The sequence below is a fragment of the Osmerus mordax genome, chromosome 19 (assembly GCF_038355195.1).
Source record: "Osmerus mordax isolate fOsmMor3 chromosome 19, fOsmMor3.pri, whole genome shotgun sequence".
NCBI lineage: Eukaryota > Metazoa > Chordata > Actinopteri > Osmeriformes > Osmeridae > Osmerus > Osmerus mordax.
Window position 1 is genome coordinate 9,294,503 of NC_090068.1, and position 24,841 is coordinate 9,319,343.

Below are 24,841 nucleotides of genomic sequence, written 5' to 3' on the forward strand. Positions count from 1 at the left end.
AACTGACATCATTTTCACCCAATCGCTGTGAACTATTGTCAATTGGACCGTACCATTCTAAATGGGGCATTGGGGGGGGGGGACGGGGGGGGGACGTGATGTTGGAGGATTGAAGTAGGTGTTCTTGTACAGACAGCTCAGCAGTGGGAAGTTCCCCCATGCTCTGACTGTGTCATCCTGTGAAATGACGACTGCGTCACAGCTCCCCGGAGCCTCACGTTGTGTGTGTGTGTGTGTGTGTGTGGGGAGGGAGGGAGGGGTGAGAGGTTTATTAAGGTGGGGGCGGGGGGGGGGGCAGCAGTGCTAGTTGCCTGCCTGTCAGGTGCAGCTGCTGCAGACTGCTGTTGACTCTCACTTCAGATCTCCTTGATTCAAAGTCAGCAGCAGCCGCTCGCACTTATCACAGCCCTGTGGATCTATCAGGAGATATAGAAGACTTGAACTGAAAATGCAGGCGCCATCTTGTTCGTTCTTACCTCAATGGACTGCACAATTACACTAACAGCTGTTCCAAATACTCTTTGAAAACAAAACATTTGACCCAGCTCAAACTGGACCCAGTACTAATGCAGAGGTTCTGACTAGGTTCCTTTAGCATCAGAGGAAGCCCAGATTATGTCTGTTATGACCTTGGAACTATAATTCATTTGGTGTAGGAGAGTCAGACTGAGGTAAGCTTATGGTAGGAGGAAGGAAAATATCTCCAACTCTTTCATGCAAGGATAGCCACGATCCATTTCCATAATGTAAATGAAGGCTGCAACCAAAAGCAAAGGCAAATGCTGCTGGAAGGCTGAGAGACAAGGCTCTATGGAAAATGTTATGTGACTGGAACTGGGGGCTAGCACAGACAGCCATTGTGAGCCACTGGAGAGAGAGAGAGTGAGAGAGAGTGAGAGTGAAAAAGAGAGAGATAGAGTGAGGGAGGGAGGAAGAGGGGGAGGATTTCCCTCTCGTAAGAGCTTTGGCATCCGAGGGGTTCCCTCAAATGAGAGGAATCAGAAGGCCTTTTGTAGTCGTGCATTTGGCTTCTCTTACTGTACTCTCTGGTTGTGTATAACAGACTCACACACACATACACACACACACATCCTCCGCCAGTCCCAATCTGGAATTCACACATTTCAAAACGATTTGCACTCCGCTGCATGAAGATGCTGGCCCTACGGGTCTGAAAACCCTTTTTCTGTTAAATGCGACATTTCTGAGTTCAGAATCTGAGGCGTCAGTCTGCAGGAGAGTGGATTGGGTGGGAGGGTGTGTGGTTCATCCTGCTTGGTCTGCAGCCATGGTCAGCGTAACTGCTAGTGGTGTGTGCATGGGATTATTGACAGCTATGGACAGACCAAAAGGGGTGGGGTCTTCAACCTCAGGACCACAGAGAGGTCAGGGGTCAACCTGGCTGCACTCTGAGGATGTCACAGTTATTTTGCACCTGTGTTTGACCAGCGAGCCCGTAGCCTCGTGTCTACATTCAACATGTAAAAGTTCTGAAAGTTACATAGGGTAAGCTGCATTTGTTCTAAATAGGTTTGCTGTGAGAGGAGCCCAGCTGTGAGTTGGACAGAACTGGAGCACCTTGTTCCTGTTATACCCCTCCCAGTCCACAGCCTGTGCACTGCAGACGGCCTATTTCAGCTGCTGCATGTGACTCACTGCAGTAATGTCACAGGTGATGAGTCAATATGGTGCACTATAGATTTCCCATTCCTTTGCTTTGTCTGAACCAAACTAGGTTGAATGTCCACCACACCTGATGGACGTTTCCTTATAATAAAAAAACCTTCCTAAGACAGTTTCCTTTATTCACTTTAAGATGTAGAGTGATTTTTGTCCATAAGAAAATATGTGTTTGGATGTGTTGTTAAATGTCATTACTAGGAGTGATCAGAATATTACAGTGATCGGAAAACTACCTGCTAAGGTCATATGCTGTTTCTGTTCAGAAGTGATAAAGAAAATTTGTATGCAGAAGCCAGCTTCGCTCAAAGGATGAGGTCGAAAAATCCACTCAGGTAATGTGAGCCAATAGGAACGCAAGGGAGTGCTCACACACGCTAACTCACCAAAGAGGCGGTCCCTCCCCAGCCCCAACACAGCACACCTTCTAATTCTGATGAACTAGGAACTGCGAGCTTATCTTTGAGCAATAGCAGAGTCGATATCAGGGAACCGTAGGTTGTCTACAGCTGAAATCGTCTGCGAAGAGGCAGGTGACTGTCTGCGCACATCCACCTCCGCTAGGCAGTCTGAAAATACATCGGTGGACATTTACTGCTGTTCCATCTTTATTGTCATTTTAGATGTTGCTTAAATAACTACATGCCTTTCGATTTAATTGTTTAGTCAGCCGACATGGAAAACGCGCACACTAAATCAGCATCGGAAGTTCTAGAGAACTTCGGTGTGAACGAAAACACTGGACTGACACTTGAACAAGTGAAAATCAATTTAGAAAAATATGGACCAAACGGTGAGTGACATAAACGTGATGTTTGATGTGTTGGCTTAAATGTGTTGTTAGTTGGAAAGAACTGATATCGATCTGGCAATGATCAGAGTATGAAGTTGGGGAGATTATTCCTCTCATCAGAATTTAGCCAGTCTGTAGACCTGTACCCTACATCGAAATGTGTGTTTAAGATTTCCACCTACAATTTCGCACAGTTTGATTCATATGTCGCACCTGGTTTAATTCTGGCTCTGCACAAAGTTCGGGCAACGCACGACGCACTCAAACCTAATCTGAATGTGCCGAAATCGACCATGAGGATGGATTTTTTTTTACTTCAGTGTTTATTCAAGGTCCTGAGCAAGTAAATGACACTTTGAATGTTGAGAGTGTTGAGTATTATTAAAAGCAACATTCGTCGGCACGACGTGATAGTCGTATGATGCCATCATTGAAGTAACTGGTAGTGACTGAACTGGAAACATAGGGCCCTAGCCATCCTTCTAATTTGCATGAGTCAAATATACGGACGATTGACATTGTCAAATGTAGGTCTATACTATAGTAGATAATATTATCTGCTGAAATTGAGAACCTGCATTTTTTTTTTTTTTTTTTAACCAGAGGCAACCATGTAGGATAAGGAAGTGCAGACATGACATGAAAACATCATAGATTTTAAATTGAGTCGGTAATAATCTGAGGTTCACATTGCAGTGAAATAATCGTGTATGTGAGTTGGACCTTCGATATATACCTCTTATATACCTAGACCTTTAATAGTATTTTTATAATATTTCTTTAAGGCACTTAATTATGGAAAACCAGATTGCAATAAACACCAGTTGTAGAGCCGGCTATATATCAAGGGCCATGTGATGAAAACTTGCAGAAAATGTCCAGGGCTGTTTGTTCACAGAGTGTTGCATGCAGACTGTTGAGCTGCAGCAGAATGTGTTACCTCATGGGGCTTATCAAGCACACAATAAGTCGTCTTGCCTTATGTCGGTAGACAAATGTGCTATGTATATTTATATATATATTTAACTCAGCCACCGTCAACATTTACTGCTGTCCCTCAGGGCTTGTCATTTGCATGTGTTTTGGAGCAGCGCACAGCACTGTCAGAGTGAAACAGCAGCCTTTTGTTGTAACGATCAAGTGTACCCACAGGCCTGTGATGACTTCATGGAAAAAGCAACGTCTTGTTGTAGATAGTGTCTCTCTTGCTTTTAGCCGTGAACTTCCTGCCTGTGCGAGTGCATAGATAAACGCCGGAGGGAATACCCTTTCCTCTTTTGGCTGGCTGTTCAGTAAAGCAAGCTGTACTCCCAAGACCATCTATAACACATTAGAAACCTGTCTGTGTTGTCTGGTTCCTTCGCACAGGGATGTGTGCTCGCTGAATGGTTCTTCCTCCCTTCTCTGAAAAAAACCCCCAGCCTTTGTAGTTGGCTGCATACACTTGGGGAGTTTGGTGTTAGTTGCAGTAAGCTGCTGTTCAAATGCTGTGTGTGGGTGGCCTCTGGGATAACTTCTTTTGCTCTGACAAGCGTACACATTAGTTTCTCAGGGTGGCAGGAGTAGTCTCATAATCACAAGAATCACGACACCAACATGGCCACGAACATCATGTCTGACCTGACTTGGATGCACAGGGGGAGGCCGAGTAGAAGATTGAGACTCCCCCCCACACACACACCATTTGGGAGGGAACCATTCCTCCGGAGCAAGACTGTACCAACCTTCCCCTAACGTCCACTGTATACGGTAGCGAAATCCAGGGAAAGATATATGGCATGCCAGTCCCTCAGACAGAGACATAACATTCCTGTACGGCAGCGGGAGGCCTTTTACACGCTTCGTCTGCTGCTGGAATGGAGCGTCCGGGCCTCTAGGAGCCAGGCCCGAACGCCCAGAGAGAGGGGACCTCGTGCTGCTATCCTCACGCATCGCGACCGTTCAGAGTCGGGACCGACGGAGGACCTGTTGATGCTGTGCATCGCAGGCATGTTCAGTTTGAACAGAAAGCATCAAGTCAGGGCATGTGCTTGATTGCGTGTGGTGAGATGTGGTTTGTACCTCTGAATTAGGGCTGCTGTGTTCTGGTTTCATGTTGGGGTCAAATTACTTGTGTGGTTATTTACATTTACATTTAGTCATTTAGCAGACGCTCTTATCCAGAGCGACTTACAGTAAGTACAGGGACATTCCCCCCGAAGCAAGTAGGGTGAAGTGCTTTGCCCAAGGACACAATGTCATTTTGGCACGGCGGGGAATCGAACTGGCAACCTTCAGATTACTAGCCCGACTCCCTCACCGCTCAGCCATCTGACTCCCTATGGCTTTGTCTGTAACCTGACATGTTCAGTGACAACATGGCCAGACTGGCTGCATACACGAGTATACTTTCTTAAGTGAAGTAGATGGACTGCATTTCTAAATCCCTGAGATTTTAAAATGCTTTTAAAATAGTTCATGTCCTTTATTTTTCTTGCAGTTCTGGCCTGTGTTACCTCTTCTTTTATCTTTGTTCAGGCAACTTCATAGTATTGATGTTTTAGTGAGCATTTATCATTAAACCATTGCGTTAAAATTTTCCACATCTCACAAGACAGATGGAGTGATAAGCCTGGACTCTATTTCTACCCTGTCAACTTCTGTGTTTGGAGGAACTCTGACATATGCAGCATGTTTTTAGAGTGGGAGGTGGTCCCACTTCCAGATGGTGGAAAGTTGGCCAAACCCCACAATCCCACTGACCTTTTCTACAATCATGGGGGGGAGTGGTGGTGGGAGGAGGAGGGGGGGTGACCTTCTATCCTCCACATCATGGCCCATTAGGCTCACTCTGAGGCCAGGCCTAGATGGGCCTACTCCAAACACACACACTTCTCAAAAACGGCCTCTTCTCAGGCATGAAATGGACGATGTCGTTCTTCAGATTGAGTTCGACACAACTCGACTTGCCTGCTGGTGTGATCTGTGAGTGAGCGTCGTAAAGGAAGTGGTGTGTCTGGTCTCCAAACGCACTGCAGACGTTTGTGCTTTGAGAACGTGCGGTGTGACTTTCTTGCACCTCCAGTCTCCTCAGGGTGTGTGTAAGGCCAGCGTTCTGGGGCCTCAATGGTGGGCTAGGTGGTGATTGGAAGTCTGATGTGGTAAATTCCCTGTCCAAGCCTAACGTACTGCAGGGAAGCATTGTGCAATACAGCACACGTCTTCATACACATACTTTTCGAAAAAGGAGCACCCCTACTGTGTTGATTCACTTCCTGTAATTGCTGGAGTTGGTTCAGTCATGACTTATGCTTGACTTGCCACAATAAGAAGCTGACAGACCCGACAAACGGCACAAATGGCTTATCTCACTTCCTGTTAAAATACTATTTCCCCCCTCCCCTCCCTCCCCGCCCCTACCCTTGTCTTGAACACTATTTCTTCACCCTCGTTTTTCTGGTTTAAGTTCACGACCACAATGCAATGCATTGTCTCTACCGTATAGGTGCCAGGAACGATTTGGAGTCTCGTCAGAGGAAGCGTGGAAACGGGAGAGGGCGAGTTAACAGAATGCCTCGAGTCCTTGGGGCTCCTGAGGGCTTGACTCACTTCCCTCCTCCAGTGGCGGTCTGTGTGACTGCCTTCACAGCACAGGCTCTGTGTTCTGGACCCTGTGCTAACGGGTGGCTTGTTTTCTGATGCCCGCCTCCCTGCTGCGCCGTCCTCGTGGAGTCAGCGAGCTGTCGGAGGAGAACGCTCTCCTGTCTGTCCGAGCGCTGCCCTGCCTCTGGTGCTGCCTCCGTATCGATGCTTCTCCCTCGCATGCATGTGGGCGTGGTGGATGTGGTTTCTCGGGGTGGTATTTCTCGAAAGGAGACTGTTTCTTGTGAATTTCTTCCCGTTTTGGTAACTATCGTGATGTTTCACCCCAATAAGCACAGATGCATGTGTGATGTCGCAGATATGTTTCCTGTTATTGCACATGCTATTGACATGCTGTAGTTTTATAAAAGATCACAGTTGCATTTTCTGAAAACAAAAATTGACCCACGTTATAAATATTTTCGGAGAGCAATGACTGCATGCCACCAGTGCACACCATTAGCAGGGGTTTACAGAGTAACCAAGTCGAGTGTCTCAGAGAGACACTCTCCCCCTAGAACAGTCTTTGCCTTGGTCTTACATAAGGTTTTCCAGCAAACCACCCATTCAAGCAGCCGTGTATCCAGGAAAATATCCTCACACATCACCCAATACCAATAACGACAGCCTCTTCTAAAAAGGTCCCCTCCCAGGCCAGGGGCCGTGGCGTGTAGGGAGAACTTCTCTGGTCTGGCTCACACAGTTGGACCGTGGCTGTGCGGTCTTCCCTGGTCCAGATACCAAAGCTCTAGTAAAGCTGGATCAGAACACGATCCAAACCCCTGCTTCCAACCCACAGAGAGAGAGGGAGACGGAGGGTTTCAACTCGAGAGCTGCCCAGACACTCGACTGGCAGCCATTGGCTGCATGCAAACCTAATTCTGGCTTCTAAAACTCAGAGTGAACCCTATAAATAGATGATTGTTAACACAGATATGTCTCCCTGCCAGCCAGTCTGATTGATGACAGTTACAGGGTTTCTAATGGCCCACTGAGGGAGGCTGGGCGGGGTCTACGTCTGACAGCTAAGGCCTCCTCTGGCTCTGCCCAGTCGGGGGTGATGCCGAGTCCTGCGATGGGAGATCCAGTGACAGAAGTAGGAAGTTCCGTTCTATTGAAAGTCTTATCAGGTTTCATCATCGTTGAACTTCCTCTCGTGAAACTGATCAGACGGCCATGTTCAGTGTTCTGCAGAGTGAGTCAGCGAAGCTCGGCAGAGAAGCTCTGTACTGTACTGTGGTGCCATCACTGGTGTGTGTTGCTCCATGTACAAGGTGTGGAGTGCATGTTAGTGTGTGTGTGTGTGTGTAAGAGTTCAGATGACTGTTGGAGAAGCTGTTCGGTGAGCTGTGCATGCAACAGTGGTGTCATTCCTGGTGTGTGTTGCGCAACATGGAAGCTGTGTGTGTGTGTGTGTGTGTGTGTGCGTGTGCGTGTGTGTGTGTGTGTGTAAGAGATGAGTGCAGATGCCCGGGTGTTAATCAAGTGTGGGAATGGCGCTGAGCATTTAATAAGGACAGAACATCTGGACCGTTGCCGTGGCAGCACACCTGAGACCGAGGTGTCCTCAGTGGGCGGGGCCTCGGTCCTCCTCTTCACATCTCCATATTAGTCATGATGAGTGACTCAGCAACAGAGACCCTTCTGCCCCTTCACTGACCCCGGGGTGCTATCCAATCATCCCTAACCACGGGCAGTGAGTCACACACACGCGCGCGCACACACACTTCAAAATCAGATTATACACCTCCAAGAAGAGATTATCCCCGTAGACTTGCATGTTAATGAGGGAATAAGTGTCGTCCGTTCACTAGGGCTACCTTCCTTGGCAGTCCCCTTCTCTTCCCCCTCATCCAACCAGAAAGCATCGATACCGTTCGTTGGACTCATCAGTCACATTTAGCAAGGCTAATGCATTCCCACCTTCCCTACAGGAGAATACATTACCAGCGAGTGGGAGTCTTTAGGGGTCACTATTACCATCGTGGCATTTCTACATCTGTTTTGTAATCCTTCAGAGAGATGCCTGGACTGGTTGTACCAGGCAGGCAGGAAGCAGGCAGCCAGCAGGCACGCAATCCCCAACTGTCTGGATGTTCCCTGGTCTTTACTGCTCCCTCTACCACCTAGGCCTCTGGCACGCTCGCTCGTTTAATAACAGTAGCTTGAGTGCTACAAGCTGGGGGTTTCTCATGAGCTTGTGTTAGTGACTGGATTGGTTCAGTGTGGAGTGAGGGTCGTGCTCTAGGGAGGGTTACAGGTTAGGGAGTACAGACTGGTCAGAGAGGTGGGACACGTATCAAGGCCCTATGCATTGCATAACGGTTATTCTGGGTGAATTTCGACAGGCGTTGGCGGACTTGCCCGACGAAGCGCTGTTTTTTCCAGTGGCGTCCACACGCCAAGTAGCCATGGTAACTCTTTTGAAAACTTTCACATATTTATAGGCCTGAAACACAGCCTGTTGTTACTGCGCTGCTTTCCATATTATGGCATGTTTGCTTTACAGGCCCTGCTAATGATTTGAGCCGTAATTCTTTAAAGGGCGATATTAAAAAAGACAACGTCAACCAGGCCAAGGCCTATGTACGGGCAGTTGTATTGTGAAAGCTTCTGTATCATCAGATGGTCTCAGTGTTGATAGATTTGGGGCAGGAGGGGGGGGAGGGTGTTTCCTGCTGGGCCAGCCGTTGATATGAACCACCCCCCCCCCCCCCCCCCCCCCCCTCTCGCCCCCTTCCACCCTTCTGTTGTTGGCAACCGTATCCAGGAAGTGTCTCCCTGCTCTCTGCTCACACTGCTGGTGTGTAAACAGGCTGGCTCCTGTTTTCATTGTCTGTACAGCCAGGTCACTGAGGGAGGGAGAATGAAAGAGTGGAGACACACACACACACATTCTGTAGGGAGAGCAGGGGGGAGAACAGAGAGGCGTGGTGAAGTCAGTCGTCAGGAATGTGCTCGGGCAGGCCTGGGCTGACACAACCCAGATGACTGCGAGGAGGGAATCCTTGGCACACGGTTGCACGGGGAACCCCGTTCAACCCCTCTAGCCCTCCCTCTCTCCTTCTCCCTCTCCTTGCCCCCTCTTTCTCCCTCTCTCTCGCTCTCGCGCTCTCTCTCCTCTCTCTCTCTCTCTCTCTCTCTCTCTCTCTCTCTCTCTCTCTCTCTCTCTCTCTCTCTCTCTCTCTCTCTCTCTCTCTCTCTCTCTCTCTCTCTCTCTCTCTCTCTCTCTCTCTCTCTCTCTCTCTCTCTCTTTCTCTCTTTCTCTCTTTCTCTCTTTCTCTCTCTCTCTTTCTCTACCTCCCTCGCTCCTCTCTAGCAGGCCTGTGTTTGTTCCAGCCCAGGATCTGCAGCCAGCCTGTCTGCCATTAAAACATCACCAAACACCAGAAGAGGCTCAGAAAGAGGGAACATGTCAGACTGGCAGAGCATGAAAAATAGCAGGACCCATTTCTACTTCACGCACGCACACACACACACACACACACACACACACACAGACAAACACTACATACACTTTTAGAGAGAAGAACCAATTGATAACTTTCATATGATAAATATGCAGGTTTTAAGTTTCATTCAGATGATGAGTCATCATCGGTTTTAAGGCCCAGGGTGTCAGGAATACAAAGTGGTAGGCTAATGGATAACACATTAGTTTAATAGTTTTATATTTACCAGTAGAAATGGAATGCTTTATGAACTCCGGAGCTGTTTTGTGATGAAAGTGTTGTCGTAGCCCACTCTCTGCCTACTCAGATAACATAATCAGTGCAGAGAAATAAGAGGCCTCTCTGTCGTTCAAAGCACAATGTATGCTTTGTACAATGCATTCTTTTAAAACCCAGCCAATGAAAAAAAAAATATTCAATTAAGGATTATTTAACCTGAAATCAAAACACATTTTACTTTCCGAGGGGTAAGACGGAAAGTATGCTGGAAGAAATGTCTGTTCTTGTTTCTGGTTCATTTGGTCATGACACTGATGATCGTAAGATCACAAAGCCCTTTGTGTAATTCCATTTGTCACAACGCTCTAATATTTAACTTTCCATTTAACTCGTCCATGTGTGTGTCAGCATGGTGCGATTCTTCTCTTGGGGATTGTTTTTGGAAAACTGTTCTCTCCAGATTCCCATCCCAGCCTTCCACTCCACTGCCTCAGTGCTGGTCACGCTTCATGTCAAGCACCGCCTCTGCTAACACATCGCTTCTCCATGGGTCTGTGCCTGCCATGACTAGGTCAACTTGTCATCTAAACTCTACAGCTCTTGGAGCCTGGATATAAGAAAGTAAGGTGTGAAGATATCGTATTTATGTGATTGGTTTAATTGTTCATCAAGTAAAGCTTTCAGCCAAGATGACCAGTTTTGTTTTGTTTTATGGTGGATGAGGTCATTTGGCATTACGCTCTGAGTGGCTGTGTGACAGTGGCTGTGTGACAAACAGGTGTGTCTTTTCGACTGGTGATCGGGCTCTCCAGGTTCCGGTCCTGGTTGCTCTTCCCAAGGTTTGCTCGTGGGTGGTGGAGCTGTCTTCATGTGGGCCAGAGGCACCAGTGAGCTCTGATACAGCTCCTGCCTCTTCACCCTGTCCCCCTCCCACACACCTCCTGCTCCGCATCGCCCACACACACACACACGTGCACGCACACACACGCTGTGATGACTAAACAGCAGACTTTGCCACAGCCTATAGCTCAGTGTATAATAACTAGGGTTACTATATGTCTGAACTGCCATCTCATCAAAGCTTTACATCATGTTCTTAGTATAAACCAGAAAAGAAACAATCGTATTTAATACAGAAAGAATTAAGAGATGACAATGACGCGGATCCCACTAATCCTTATTTCAGAGACGGCTTGTGATGCAACGCCCCCCTCCCCCCTTTATTGGATATTTCATCATAAACTAATCACCAGGATTCTGCCACACTGTGTGTACATGTCGGAGCATTTGAAAGCCAGGCGAAGTTAATCAAATGTATTAACTAGACTTTGTCTTTCTCTCTCTCCCCCTCATTCCTCGGCGGCCTGCTGCATCGGCCGACACTGACAGAGCTCCCAGCTGAAGAAGGTAAATATTGATTTTTCCAGTGTGCCGTACCTCCTCCTTGTACAATCTGACAATTAGCCCTAGCCCAGGATCTGTGTTGACTGAGGTAAACCCAGAGAGTATACACCCAACATCCCACCCATCCTGTCACACACGGTCCCTCTGTCAACACCAGGAGACCATCGACACACCCCAGACTGTCTTACCGATGAGATTACAGTGGTAGGAGCTAAGAAAGGTCTGTGTTTGGATTATTCAAGAGTGTGTATGTGTGTGTGTGTGTCTGCAGGCAAGTCCCTGTGGGAGCTGGTGGCGGAGCAGTTCGAGGACCTCCTGGTCAGGATCCTCTTGCTAGCAGCCTGCGTCTCTTTCGTAAGTCGTCCACCAGACAACCGGCGAAATGTCAGTGCTTCTCCACTGTCTGACTCGTGTCTCATTCAGAATGCATGGAGCTCACATCATCGCTGCTCCTCTTCAACCCACACACATAACCGGCCGCTGTGCTGAAGGATGACGGTTTCCAGGACCCCTTTTACATTGTTTCATATTCACAATGCTAAACTCTTTTACAGCTACTTCTCAAGGACCTCAAGGACAGGCACTATTCAGTGCCTGTCAAAAGTTTGGAAACATTTACATTTAGTCATTTTAGCAGACGCTCTTATCCAGAGCGACATACAGTAAGTACAGGGACATTCCCCCCGAGGCAAGTAGGGTGAAGTGCCTTGCCCAAGGACACAACGTCATTTGGCACGGCTGGGAATCGAACTGGCAACCTTCAGATTACTAGTCCGACTCCCTCACCACTCAGCCATCTGACTCCCACCTGGTCTTTTATTGAGTGATTGAGTTCATGCATTTCAAAACAATAATAAACAGGTGATGTATGTGTCTCTCAAAAAAATGCTCAAAGGCGAGGTGTTTCCAAACCTTTGAAAGGCACTGTACGGTGATGTCTGCTGTTCAAACCATGTGTAAAAACCACCATAACAGTACCATGATTATTTTCCTGGTTCTGGAGAGCATGCTTTCTAATACGATGCCTAAATAGTGACCCCATTTCTGGCTCTAGTGGAGGGTATGAAGGGGTGGGGTGGATTGTCTGGGGAATCCTGACTCCATAATGACTCTTTTCCATCTATTACTGAAACTCCCCAGTGCCTCAGGTTGGAATTACGCTGCTATTTCAGGAGACGGAAAAAAAGTATTAAATTGTATATGATACTATATAGCGACTCTAATTGCTCATGTTTTTAGCCCGCTTTTTAAAAAGTGGTAGGGTTTTTCAGAAAGGGCTGTTCAGACGTGGGTTGTAGTTGCAGTGTGAGCTAAGAGTGTGGGTTTATTTTTCCTTATGTAATTTGGGCTGCCCTTACATGTCATTTAAATGTGTTGTTTACCGTGGAACCGAGCCCTTGTTCCATTCCACTGGTTTACAGAACCTGCACCTCCTCAACAGCTCTGGCCTGGTTCTGGCCTCTCTCTACATCACGTTGCGTGAGTACTTAGAGAAAATACAGCAGAAAATCAAGCATCAGACGTACACCTCTGACTCCCAAACCTCCATTGCTCGAGCACACCAAATAACCAGACGTCTGACTTTCCTCAGAAACTCCCCGCACCTGAATCACCCACCTGGTGCCCTGTCAAACACACACCTATTGTCGTGCATCTCCACCCTCCTCAGCTTTGCTGGGAGCGACAACTTGACGTTGTCCTTGATCTCAGAGCTGCTGTTTTTCTTGGGGCTCAGATGCAGTTAGCCTAGACGTGTGCCCTTAGAAGGCCTCACACGGTCCAGCCCTTCTCGCGGGCTCAGAGGGAACGACCTCGGAGATCTGTGGTGCAGGCGAATGCAACTGATGGGGCGTCAACCTGGAACTCATTTGGGTGTCAGTTTGAATAGATTTGACTGGAGGTACTGAGTTTATCCTGGCTTTTTGCATGGCTTGAGTGTAATGACACTGGGGAGGGGGGTGTCGCGTCAGAGTGTTGTCATTGGGCTGGTCTTTCTACATCACCCAGTCTGAGAGACCAGGAGCAGTGAAGAAAGGGTGCGAGGTGTTGAATCTACTTGTCTGGCGTTTCAGCACAGGATCAGAATTATTTTCCCCAGTTTTTCCATGTCGCTATGTGAGTGAGAGCGTCGGAAGTGAATGGTTTTGGCTGTGCAGGAAGGGAGCGCAAAAGTCAAATGGTCATTGCATGAGACCTTCGGTCTCTCTTGGTCTCTCTGTTTTTGGTGAACAGACTGCATAGTAACCAGACACAATCCTCACATTATCTCTGTTCTTCCTGGCTTCTGTTCCTTGAAATGATACATTGTTTGGATGCCTGGGTGCATTCAGTCATGACAATCCATCTGTTTGTGTATGAGGTGTTCAGCCAGTCGTTTGATTGCAGTGGCATAATGTGTGAGTGGTTGTGAATGTGTCCCTCATTTTTTACTGTTGTACAACCGTGGAACTGTTTGTATGTTGATGAATGAAGTGTTTTGTCCGTCTCTTCATAAACGGAGTGAGTAAGTTCAGTTGAGTTCTGGATTTTAATACGTATTTATCAATCTGCAGATTGGGAGAGAAAACCAGACCTCTGACAATAAATGAAAACACCACCAGGCTTAGGTCTCAATCATGTCTCTCTCCGCTCTGAAAGCCGGAGGACCATCTTTTATAGGGCACAAGAATGTAAACATAGATAGTGACAGTCAGGCAGTAATGACATTACAACAGTCTCAGAGAAAGAGATTCACTGCTCCCAACACATGACAACTCTCAGACTAGAGAGTTCATATTTGGAGCTCTCCTTGTAGTCATGACAAGGGACGTTTATCCAGTACTTTCTCCTGACCCCAAACATCTATTAACCCTGACACATAGACACAATATACTCTTATTAATAGCAAGCTTACATGAGAACGTACTAACTAGTATCCAATGACTAGTTCTATTGATTAGTGAATAATGTAAGCACACAGGAAATCCCAATGTCTTCCACAATGTGAGACAAGAAGTTCACCTGAGTAACTTTTTAGTTACAGAGTAAGGTTTTTAAAAGCCTTAATACTAAGACTCAACAGACTCCCCCAGTGTGTCCTTAAGGCCAGTTTAAACCTGAGTAGTTCTATTTCATTCCCTCTTTGTAACTCCTGACAGTAAAACGTGGATCACTTGCTAAGTGCCAGAATTAGCTTTGAAACCCCAGTGTGTGGTTTTCGGGCTGGCTATCCAAAGAGCTCAGATCAAGTCGCCTTCCATCAATATTCTCCACACAGAGGGGAGATTTGCAGCCGCAAACGACCGTGAATGATGAGCTATCGACTGGGCTTGAGCCGGCGCTTATCCTGGTGCTCAATACATGATGTGGAGAAACCACTTTTCTGGGATCTGGTTAAAGCCCCTCCTGTTATCTCAAGTGATGCATCTCTCTCTCTCCTTCTCTCTTTTCCATTTCTCTCTCTCTCTCTCTCTCTCTCTCTCTCTCTCTCTCTCTCTCTCTCTCTCTCTCTCTCTCTCTCTCTCTCATTTTTTCTTTCTAGCCATTTCTCCCAGTGTTTTTCAAAGAAACAGTCAAATCAAAACTCTGGTTATGTTTCTCTGACCTCACAAACGCCTGTTAACCCTTTAAAAAACCCATTGCTCCTGCATCTAGGCTATTCTATCCAGAGGAACGAGATTGTCCACATAGTAGACAAAGGGTCCTGCCTTCGTCTTCTGGGTAATAAATAAGTGCATGAGACCGGAATACTACAAATTTGAGACCAACCCAGTCCTAGGTATTCTTTAGGTTCATCATAACCTGCTTTCTAAATATTGAACTGAAGCTTGCTGAGGAGGAAGTTTTGTATTCTGTGCTTATCTGCAGACAGACAGAACACTGATAATCTTATGTAGTCAGATCAGGTGACTCATCCACCTGCTCTGTGTATGTGCAATGTTAACACGCCTCAGCCGTTTGTCACATTCCATCTGCAGAACATTGATAATGTGTTTCTCTGTGTGTGTGTGTGTGTGTGTGTGTGTGTGTGTGTGTGTGTGTGTGTGTCAAACTTGCTGTATTAACGATATAGGGCTACTACTGTTGAAACCTCCATCCATCCTCTCTTTCCCACAGTCTCACTCCATCATTGAATGTGCCCTCAGCCATTTAGGCACCCCGTATGCAACAGAAATGTTACCTTTTCCTAATATTACGCTTCATTCATTTCCTCAAACCGACCAGTGTTGCCATTTTAGGTCTGAAGGAGCTTTTGTTTCCAGCGAGCACCTGTATATACTGTAGAGGAATAGCCCTAGGCCCTGTCACAATCTTCCATGGCAACAGTCTGTCCATTGTACTGGTTGGCTGGTTGAATAGAGCAGGCAGTCAGTGGAGCACCAGTAGCGTTAGCCTGGTGATGTTATCATCCAGGACCTTAAGCTGAGGCCACAGGCTCACTAGACTACACCCACAGCAAGGCACAGCTGGAGGGGGGGCTTTTGTTCATTCTCCCGAGGTCACATACTGCACATTGCAGTCGAAGAAGAACTGAATGTCGTGAGTTTTCTCAGGACTGGGTACAACCTTTGCTGTTTTCACTCTTGCCTAGAACGTGTGAACAAGTGAACAAATTGAAAGGTAACTGATAATAGGAGGGCCTTATGTTGGCAGTTCTCACCAGCTGGATCCTGTGTGTGTGTGTTCTAGGTGTTGGCTTTGTTTGAGGAAGGGGAGGAGACCGTCACCGCCTTCGTCGAGCCCATCGTCATCCTGCTCATCCTCATCGCCAACGCAGTGATCGGCGTCTGGCAGGTGAGGTGTGTGTGTGTGTGTGTGTTTCTCCTGCTATATGGTTTTTCCGTTGGAGAAGAGCCAGTGTGGAGTGACACTATATGTACTGGATATATGCCTGATCCCTTTGCTTGCTGGTATTATATGACAAGCAATAGACCCAATCCACACATCATGAGCAGTGTTTGCTTAGCACTCATTATACATGTCGGTAGGACTTTATTGTTGGGCTGCGGATACAAAACACCTATCAATGTCTGCATGGAAACCATGGATTCCACCTGTAGTTCTAGGACAAGTACCTGTAGAGTTTTTGCAGATCCCATATACTATAATATACACCTTACTGTGTACATATCCACCTCATAAAAGCCTGTAAAAGTAAATCCTTTACTAACCTTTGAATGTCAACAATAGACAAGCGTAACCGTAGAACCCAACAGTTAAGTGCAACCTAACCTCCTTTTGCTGGAAACGAGAAAAAAAAGAAGAATGTGTGAATCACACTGGCGACTTAAGGGAAACAAAAGGTTTGAGCATGACTTGGCACACGCCCTGAGTGGCATGAGTGAACCAGTGACCTGAGCCAGACATCCTGCTCAGCCCGCCTCTGCTCCGTCACCCAGGAGCGAAACGCCGAGAACGCCATCGAGGCGCTGAAGGAGTACGAGCCGGAGATGGGGAAGGTGTACCGGATGAACCGCAAAGCTGTCCAGAGGATCAAGGCCAGGGAGATCGTCCCCGGGGACATCGTGGAGGTGGCAGGTGAGCTGGTGCTCGTCTCCCGGTCCTGTTAATGTCAGCGTTCTGCTCTGCTCACCCCCCTGAGGCCTCTCTGTTCCCCTTCACGCTGTCTGCCTGAGTGCCTGGACTGAGTAAGAGCGAGTGCTACTGAATGTACACACACGTTACTGTACACACACTCGCGCGTGTGACGCTCCGGGCCGGTGGGACTGGAAACATCACTGGAATATCTCAAGCTGTGTTACATAAGAGCCTTTCATCTGGGTCTACAGGTGCCAGGGCCACAGTGGTGTGTGTGTGTGTGTGTGTGTGTGTGTGTGTGTGTGTGTGTGTGTGTGTAAGAGAGAGTGTATGTGTGTTTGTGAGAGAGAGTGGATGTGTGTGTGTGTGTGAGGGGAAAGCTGTAGTCCATAGTGGCTGTGGTTGTTTCTGCATTTAGAGACCCATTTAAATGTCCACAGCACCCCCCTACGCTTTTCTAAACTCTTCAGTATTACCACCTGGATGTTGCTAGGTGTTTGTCAGCTTCCCTCTCACCCTAACAGGTACTCCTACACACACACATGCACGCTCTCCCCCTGCTGTTAACTCACCCATGTGTGGGTAGATCCCTCTAAAAATAGGCTTGTTGTTACTCTGATTTCAGTGCATCTGTGTATGAGAGACCCCTTTTCAAGTCACGGCGCACACAGACAGACACACACACACACCGACAAATTAAAATGATTTCATCATCAAAGTGATTAGCGTTTGTTTGGGTAGACCTTGACTTTGCCTTGCTAATGATGTCTTTCAGAAGCAACGGAATAATATCTTGAGAAATGGAGGGAGGAGGAGGAGAAGGAGGGAGAGGGAGGAGGGAGGTGGGAGGGAAAATGCACCAGAGAGGGAGCACAGCATTCATTCATAATCACGACACTGCTTGGCAGTCACACCACGAGAAGGAGAGGGAAGGTGCATGGTCTGAATAGACAATGAGGCAGATGGAAGGTTTTCACTTCATTCAGGATTCCAGAATGAAATTCTTGGTCGGTTGTTTTTTTTATTTTCTTTTTGGAATCTCTTGAGCTTTGAGTCAGACGTAGACCACACTCCAGATGGAGCAGCGTTCTAACAGTCCAACACTGGACTGGAGGGGGAATGTGGGCTCGTTTGAGATGAGGAGGGGACAGGGCGAGAGACCGGACGAGGGAGAACGTAAGCGGTGTGATGGGGGGGGGGGGGGGGTGTACGTTACCTGCAGCATCACCCTAAGAAACAGAAGCTCTTTGTTTAGTGTGTGTGTGTGGTGCGTGCCTGGTGGCTGTGCATGCGTGTGTCTGGGCTACGCTGTGACAAGTCCACATTCCTATACCTGCCCCCCCCCCCCCCACACAACACACACATACCTCACAAAGCATTTCCCACATACACCGAGGAGATAGCACACGAACAACACACTTCCATGCAGGCCCCCCCCCCCCCCCAACAACCCATTACCGTGGCAACAAGACTGAGCCCGCCTCACCTGTGCTGTCGCCCTCTGCTCTAATGGTGTCATTAATCTCTGACTAGCTTCATCGAGAACTTTACTTCTGTCTGAGTTCCCTAGATTGGGCTGTCATAATCTTCCCCAGGCTATTGTTTCCACAGCTAAGGGCTAACCTTGCTAGCTGCTGTCTAAATGGGCCGTGTCTGTCTTCTGGGCCGTGGGTTGTCTGTCTGTCAGGGTCCCAGTGGTCAGACTACCCTCCACCAGTGAAGATCTGGACAATCTTAACAGTTCCCAATCCCACCCAGAACAGAACCTGCTGGCTTCTGAAAGCATGGGAGGACACTGCCTTGCACTCTCTCTCACCCACTTAGACATGCATATAGACACACACACACACACACACACACACAAACCAGGACTGTGGGTTCAGGCCTTGGAAAAGCAGCCCTCCTCCAGGGAAAGAGTTCATCCATAGACCTGGCCTGCTTTCCATCAGTCACAGCGACAGGCGCGCTCCGCTGCAGACACATCAGAGTGAGAGCTGGCTGCCCCAGAATGCCAGGGGGATGAATGGAGTTTCTCATAGCAAATCTGTCATGGCAAGTGGAAATGGCTGGAGCTCTGGTCTCAGGGAAGCTGTTAGTCTTTCACTGGCGGACTGGAAAGGGGTTAGGGGGGCGAGAGGCGAAGGTCGCATCCTACTTTTAAATATAGCCTCAGCCGTGTGAAGGTACGGGATGAGAGTTTTCAGAGGTGTGTGAACTAACCCAACCACTGAGGATTACCTGGGTGCGAGTGTTATTCTAAAGCCTTTCCCGGAGCATGGCATGGTATGAAGAGCAGAATGCCTAACCCTCCACTCCATCGTCATCTTACCCCCTAGCAACCCTTAAACAACAGGAAACAATTTGGCTGTTGGTAAAAAATGTATCCTCCCCCCTCGCGTTCAGAAAAAAAAGTGCTCAAAATACAGTGCTCCTCTGAAACTCGCCGGTATTTGTTGATGAAGAAAACTGCTGTTTCCCAGTCTTTTTTATCTACACTCGGTTTAGTAAGTGTCAGTTCCATGTGAGCTCCACGCCAGGGTATAAAGCAAGCTCTGGAAAAGTACACTGCCCACCACAAGTCCCTTTGAGGAGATAGAAAAAAGAAAAGAAAAAAAGTGTATATATTTACACACAACTTTCCACCCTCCCTTGCCTACCTCCACCCGCCTGCCTGCTCATTGTCCCTGCTGTGCCAGCCAATGTTACAGCAAAGTAATGATTTGCACCTCCAGTGGAACTTTCCTGGGGTAAAAAAAAAGAAGATGGAAACGCTCCACTGGACGGGGGTTTCCGGAACCAGGACGGGCTTAATTGAAGGCCTGAGGAGATGGAAACCTGGGACACGCTGCTTGGGAAACACCACGGCCGTCCTGCATGAGAAGGTGTTCCCCCTCGCCGACGTGCCAAGCGTGGAGAGCTGGAACAACTTCACAGCTACATGTTCCACTGGAGCTTCTGGTCCCTCAACAGGAGTTTCACATGAAACTGGGAAGTCCAGTTCCACTCGTGTAACCAGGGCACATACTGCGACGTACTGTGTATAGTAGTTATACTTAACACACACTTGCTGTGGAAGTAAAACTAAAATCAGATAAAGCTGCTGTGCTGTCAAATCGATTGAAGTTGTTGATGTGGAGGGTTGAGCAAACGGTTTAGTCTGCTTTCATTGTTGCCCAGAAAAAGCATTATCCCCAAGCTCTCTGTATTAGCATTTAGATAGTGTCTGGGCCAATTCAAATAGATTGTGTGTGTGTGTGTGTGAAGGCCAGGCTGTTGCCCTCTGCCGGCCCTGCCCCCCTGTGGGGTACATCCCACTTTCACATCCACACAGTCATCTCTCCCTTCATCATTCTAATGGAGAACCTCCACATTAGTGTCAGAAGTAACGTGCGAGAGCCTGGCAAACCTGGAGAAATGTGAAGAATCATAACGACTACAAGATAGAGAGGCAATTCTCTGAACTTTTTCATTTAAGCCCGACTTTGAAAGTGGTGAAAACAATTTCAGAAAAACCTATTATAATGTGGGTCTCTTTTTATGGTCCCCCCCCCCCCCTGAAATCACTCAAACCCCTGTTTTCTCACTCTTGGTGATGTGTCACTGATGAAGGAAGGAGGTATTTTTTTTGCTGACGGCATGGAATCATCTCTGCTTCCCCCGTCCTGATTTGACCCTGGAAGGCTTTCAATGCCATTCATCTTGAAGTGGAAGCAACAAGTAGGGTTTAGGATTCGATGGTTCAGCACAACAATGCACCTCAATGCTTTCGTGTGAAATATGAGTTTAATTCACTGTGGGGTGGAGGAGGCCCAGTATATGGGCTGAGGCAAGCTTCCCTGGCCTGCCTCTTGTTTATGTCTGTGCGGTGAGAGGTTCTGAGAATCCGAGTGGGCAATTGATTGGTTTGGACTGCTAGGTGACTCGATCAGAGCTTTATTGACACGCAGTTGTTTTTCCGGAGAGTGAGCCTGGTCTTTCAAGGCAAAGGCTTCCTTGTTCCTTTTCCCTTCCTCTAAGCTTTTTTGGGGGGGGAAATCTCGATAGTCATTTGATTCTGTGGTCGGTGATTGAGTGGTCAACTAAAGAACGGCGGGGGGGGAGGATATAGGGATCGTCCTGCGGTTTCACACTCTGTTTTCCTATTTCCTTTGTGATTACACCACCTGCACAGCCAGACACGCTTTCCAATAGTTCATTCTAAAGGTCGCACACATTCTCCTCCTTCTGTTTCCATTCCCCTCCTCTTAGATTTTTTTGTTGTTGGATGTAAACAATTGTATGTCTACAAGCCTGTGCCCTTCTCTTACCCAAACGGCTGCTGTTGCTGTGTCTAGTCGGCGACAAGGTTCCTGCAGACATCAGGGTGACCTCCATCAAATCCACCACCCTGAGAGTGGACCAGTCCATCCTCACAGGTAACTATGGGACTCACTGAGGGCCGAGCCCCCCTTTACTTCACCAGCGTGATAAGCTGCTGAAATCCCCCTTGTCTGCTGCATGTGTAAATGACTGTGATCCTGTTTTGGCCCCTCCCCCTGCAGGAGAGTCTGTGTCTGTCATCAAACACACCGACCCCGTACCGGACCCTCGCGCTGTCAATCAGGACAAGAAGAACATGCTGTTTTCTGTAAGCTCCTCCGTGTCGCTGGGGGCCATGACTGTCTGGCCATCTCGGTTCTCTTCTGCATGTGTTTCCAGCCAACATTCCACAGGCACAGACTTTGTGTGTGTCTGTGACTACCGGTATCTGGCTTAAAGTACTCTTTTCTTTCGTATTCTCCTCCTTCCCCTCCTCCTCCTCTTCCTCGTCCTCCGCCCCTCTCCTCCCCCTCCCCTCCCAGGGCACCAACATCGCTTCCGGACGCGCCATCGGCATCGTGGTCTCCACCGCCGTCTCCACGGAGATCGGAAAGATCCGGAACCAGATGGCTGCCACGGAGCAGGAGAAGACTCCGCTGCAGCAGAAGCTGGACGAGTTCGGCGAGCAGCTGTCCAAGGTCATCTCCCTGATCTGCGTGGCCGTGTGGGTCATCAACATCGGCCACTTCGGAGACCCGGTCCACGGGGGGCTCCTGGGTGCGCGGCGCCATCTACTACTTCAAGATCGCCGTGGCGCTGGCCGTGGCCGCCATCCCCGAGGGCCTGCCCGCCGTCATCACCACCTGCCTGGCCCTGGGCACGCGCCGCATGGCCAAGAAGAACGCCATCGTCAGGTCCCTGCCCTCCGTGGAGACCCTGGGCTGCACCTCCGTCATCTGCTCCGACAAGACGGGCACCCTCACCACCAATCAGATGTCTGTGTGCAGGGTAGGTGGGACCAGGGAGGGCGGAATATAATAATAAGACTTTATTTATATAGCACATTTCATACAAGCTATATATATGCTACTGTCCATGCTATTACATCCAAATGTCGAATATTTTAGTTTGTTTGGTGTCTGGATGTTTGTGTTCCAGACACCCTCTGCATTTCTGCGATGTAAATGATATGATGCTGTGCAGTGTATGTTTGTTGTAAGGGAGTGTTGTGCAAGGCTGAGGTAGTTCCTAATATAGGTGAGGCGTGATTGACACTTCCTTCAAAACACTTGGGAATGTTTTGCCTGTGTGGTTTGTGGAAAGGGTAGAGGTGGGGTTAAGCGTTTGATGGAAACTCCCTGCAGCGGTGTAGTTATGTTTACTTTCGTCGGCCGGCCTTTGGAGCGCCGGCGTGTTGGTACAGTCGCCGAGCCGCAGAGCGCGTCCGTGTTCCGTCTCCCAGGACCCACCTGGCATGCTGGGCCGACTCCTCCCACATCTCAGACTGACTGAACATTCCTTTACATAAGGTGTTGTGGATCATGGAGCGCACACACTCTTAACCTGTCTTTACACACTCTCACACACCTACACACACTCCTGTTTTAGGCTGGTTAGAATGCTCTCCTCCTTTCCCCTCACCACACCACTGCCCACTTGATACACACACACACACACACACACACAGAAAATGCCAAACCTCCTGTTTGTCTTGGCTCCCAGAAATCGGGCACCAGGCTTACACACACACACACATACACACATATATACAAACGTTGGTTAACTCCTTTTACCCTCACATTTACCATTTGACCCCTGACCTCTGATGAAGATGCCCCCCTCCTCCTGCCCTGGCCACATGTAGACCCTCAGTCACAGGAAGGTCACACCTTCAGCACCTCAGATGCTCAAATGAAAATGCCCTCTAAAGTCAATGTTGTGCTTGACTGGAATCACTGTAGCAGAGAACAAGCCTGTTTATGGGGGTTTGGCTGAGAGTACTGGCAGTGCAATGATTGTGTCTGCGGGTCATTGGGAGTATGGCTGCCTAGCCGTCTGTGACGGCGTGCGGAGGAACAGTCGGCTCCTGTCTGGACATGACTGCCGCTTTGAGGGTTTGTCTCTCTGCTCAGACCTGCAGGAACGAACTGCGGGTCACCTGTTTGTGTGTGTGCGTGTGTGCGGTGTGCGCACGTATGTACGTCCGCTGGTGGTGTTGTTTTCCTATAAAGCGGGCTAGTCTCTTTCTCAGTTAAATGTACACTACCCCACATTCAAAAGTCCACCCCCTCCCTCCCTCAGTCACCCCCCCACCACCTCCCCCCTTCTCTGTGATGACATGGAGCTTGGCCTGTGTGACGTGTGGCATTTGGGAGTCCCCTCAGAGCAGAACAGAACATGGTAATCTGTAAACTGGCCTGGGAACTTACCTTGCTCTGGTCAATATTTACCCTGGCCTCAGCGCTACTCCCTGGGCTGGCCTTGTTAGCTCACTGCTGCTGGGAGATAAAGGCAGACGCACAGAAGCACATGCGCGCACACGCACGCTCCTTAAATGGGTGGGTTTCTGTATTTTCTTTTCCATTGTCTGTTGGAGTGATAGGGAGGCAATTTCAGAGTTGCAAACAGAAGCTGTCATTACAATTTCTGTTTGAAAGTAAAACTGCGTGTGCGTGTCCGACCGTTTATATCTCTGCACCAGCCTTGAACCGACACATTCATTGCTACGTTGTTACTGATAGGAGGAAACCAGACGGTAATATCCTGTTTCCTCGCCATGGGGATATCCCCCTGACATACAGAGGGAATCCCTGTGTGTCATAACACCATGGTTCCTCTGTACACAGGGGAGGGGGTAGCCCTGCCGGTGTCACGAGCAGCACCATCCAAACACACGCCCCGCCACAGTGAGTCACAGAGGGCAAACTTCAGGCACGGCCGTTAACATCGCGCAAATCACACGGTCGCCCTGTTTCCATGGAGACCGCCGATCACGGAGCGAGCGGAATATGGAGTGGCGGAGAGCAGCCATGGGTGACCACGAACATGGGGGGGGGGGGATGTGTCTGAGGGGTGCGTCTGGGTGGATTAGAGAGCGATATTATATTTGGGAATTTGTGCCTGACACAGACAGGGGAGACTTCAAGGTTGTAAGTGTGTTCTGGGAGAGGGCTGTGTGTTGTAGAGAGAAAGAGGAGGGAGAGATTTACAGCCTTGAGGAGCCCTGGCCCTCATCTCTCCTTATTCTCCTCTCTCAGAGAACACGGCGTCCCAGTCAGTCTGGCCCTCCACCACACACACACACCCACGCCGGGGCAGGACGAGGCAGTGTGACAAACATTATCCTCCAATCTGCTATCCCGGTCCCTCTGTCCTGTCCTCTAGACCTGCTACCTCTGATGAGAAAACGGACTGGGCAGTTGGGTCGTTTCATACATACGTTTTGGGACGGAGATGAGCTGGCCTGCATGCGGAGGGGGATTCCACCCAGACGTGATGCAGCGCAGATGTGTGTGTTGGTACATGGTTGTGTCTGGGTCGGAGGAGGAGGGGCTGGGGCTGTAAACATGGGAAGCTGCCCTGCCCTCTGGAGAAAGCTGAGCCACGGGAGCAACCACTGTGGAGGGGAAACAAGGGTGTGTTGGACGGCTGCTTCATTAATTCTTTAATCAGCCAGATTTAATTGAGTCTCCGATTGAGGGAAGCCAAGCCGCCAGGGAGTACTTTCCTGTGTGTGTGCATGTGTGCAAAACAAGCGTGTGTGTGTGTGTGTGTGTGTGCTTGTGAGGTATTCTCGTTGCGCCAGGCCAGGTGATTTAGGGTGATGGAATATTAACGAGGAGCAAGCTCTAAGGTC

The 24,841-nt window shown here is 48.7% G+C and overlaps 1 protein-coding gene across 1 annotated transcript in view; it reads left to right on the top strand.

Annotated features, from left to right (window-relative positions):
- The first annotated feature begins 2,340 nt into the window (after positions 1 to 2,340).
- The window catches only part of atp2a3 (ATPase sarcoplasmic/endoplasmic reticulum Ca2+ transporting 3), a 33,867-nt gene continuing 11,366 nt past the window's right edge, over positions 2,341 to 24,841 (top strand). The window contains 9 exon segments of the mRNA XM_067257715.1: positions 2,341 to 2,473; positions 11,155 to 11,172; positions 11,441 to 11,523; positions 15,838 to 15,942; positions 16,548 to 16,686; positions 21,021 to 21,101; positions 21,228 to 21,313; positions 21,528 to 21,749; positions 21,751 to 21,993. Of these exon segments, the coding sequence (XP_067113816.1) occupies positions 2,356 to 2,473; positions 11,155 to 11,172; positions 11,441 to 11,523; positions 15,838 to 15,942; positions 16,548 to 16,686; positions 21,021 to 21,101; positions 21,228 to 21,313; positions 21,528 to 21,749; positions 21,751 to 21,993 (1,095 nt within the window). The 5' untranslated portion in view covers positions 2,341 to 2,355.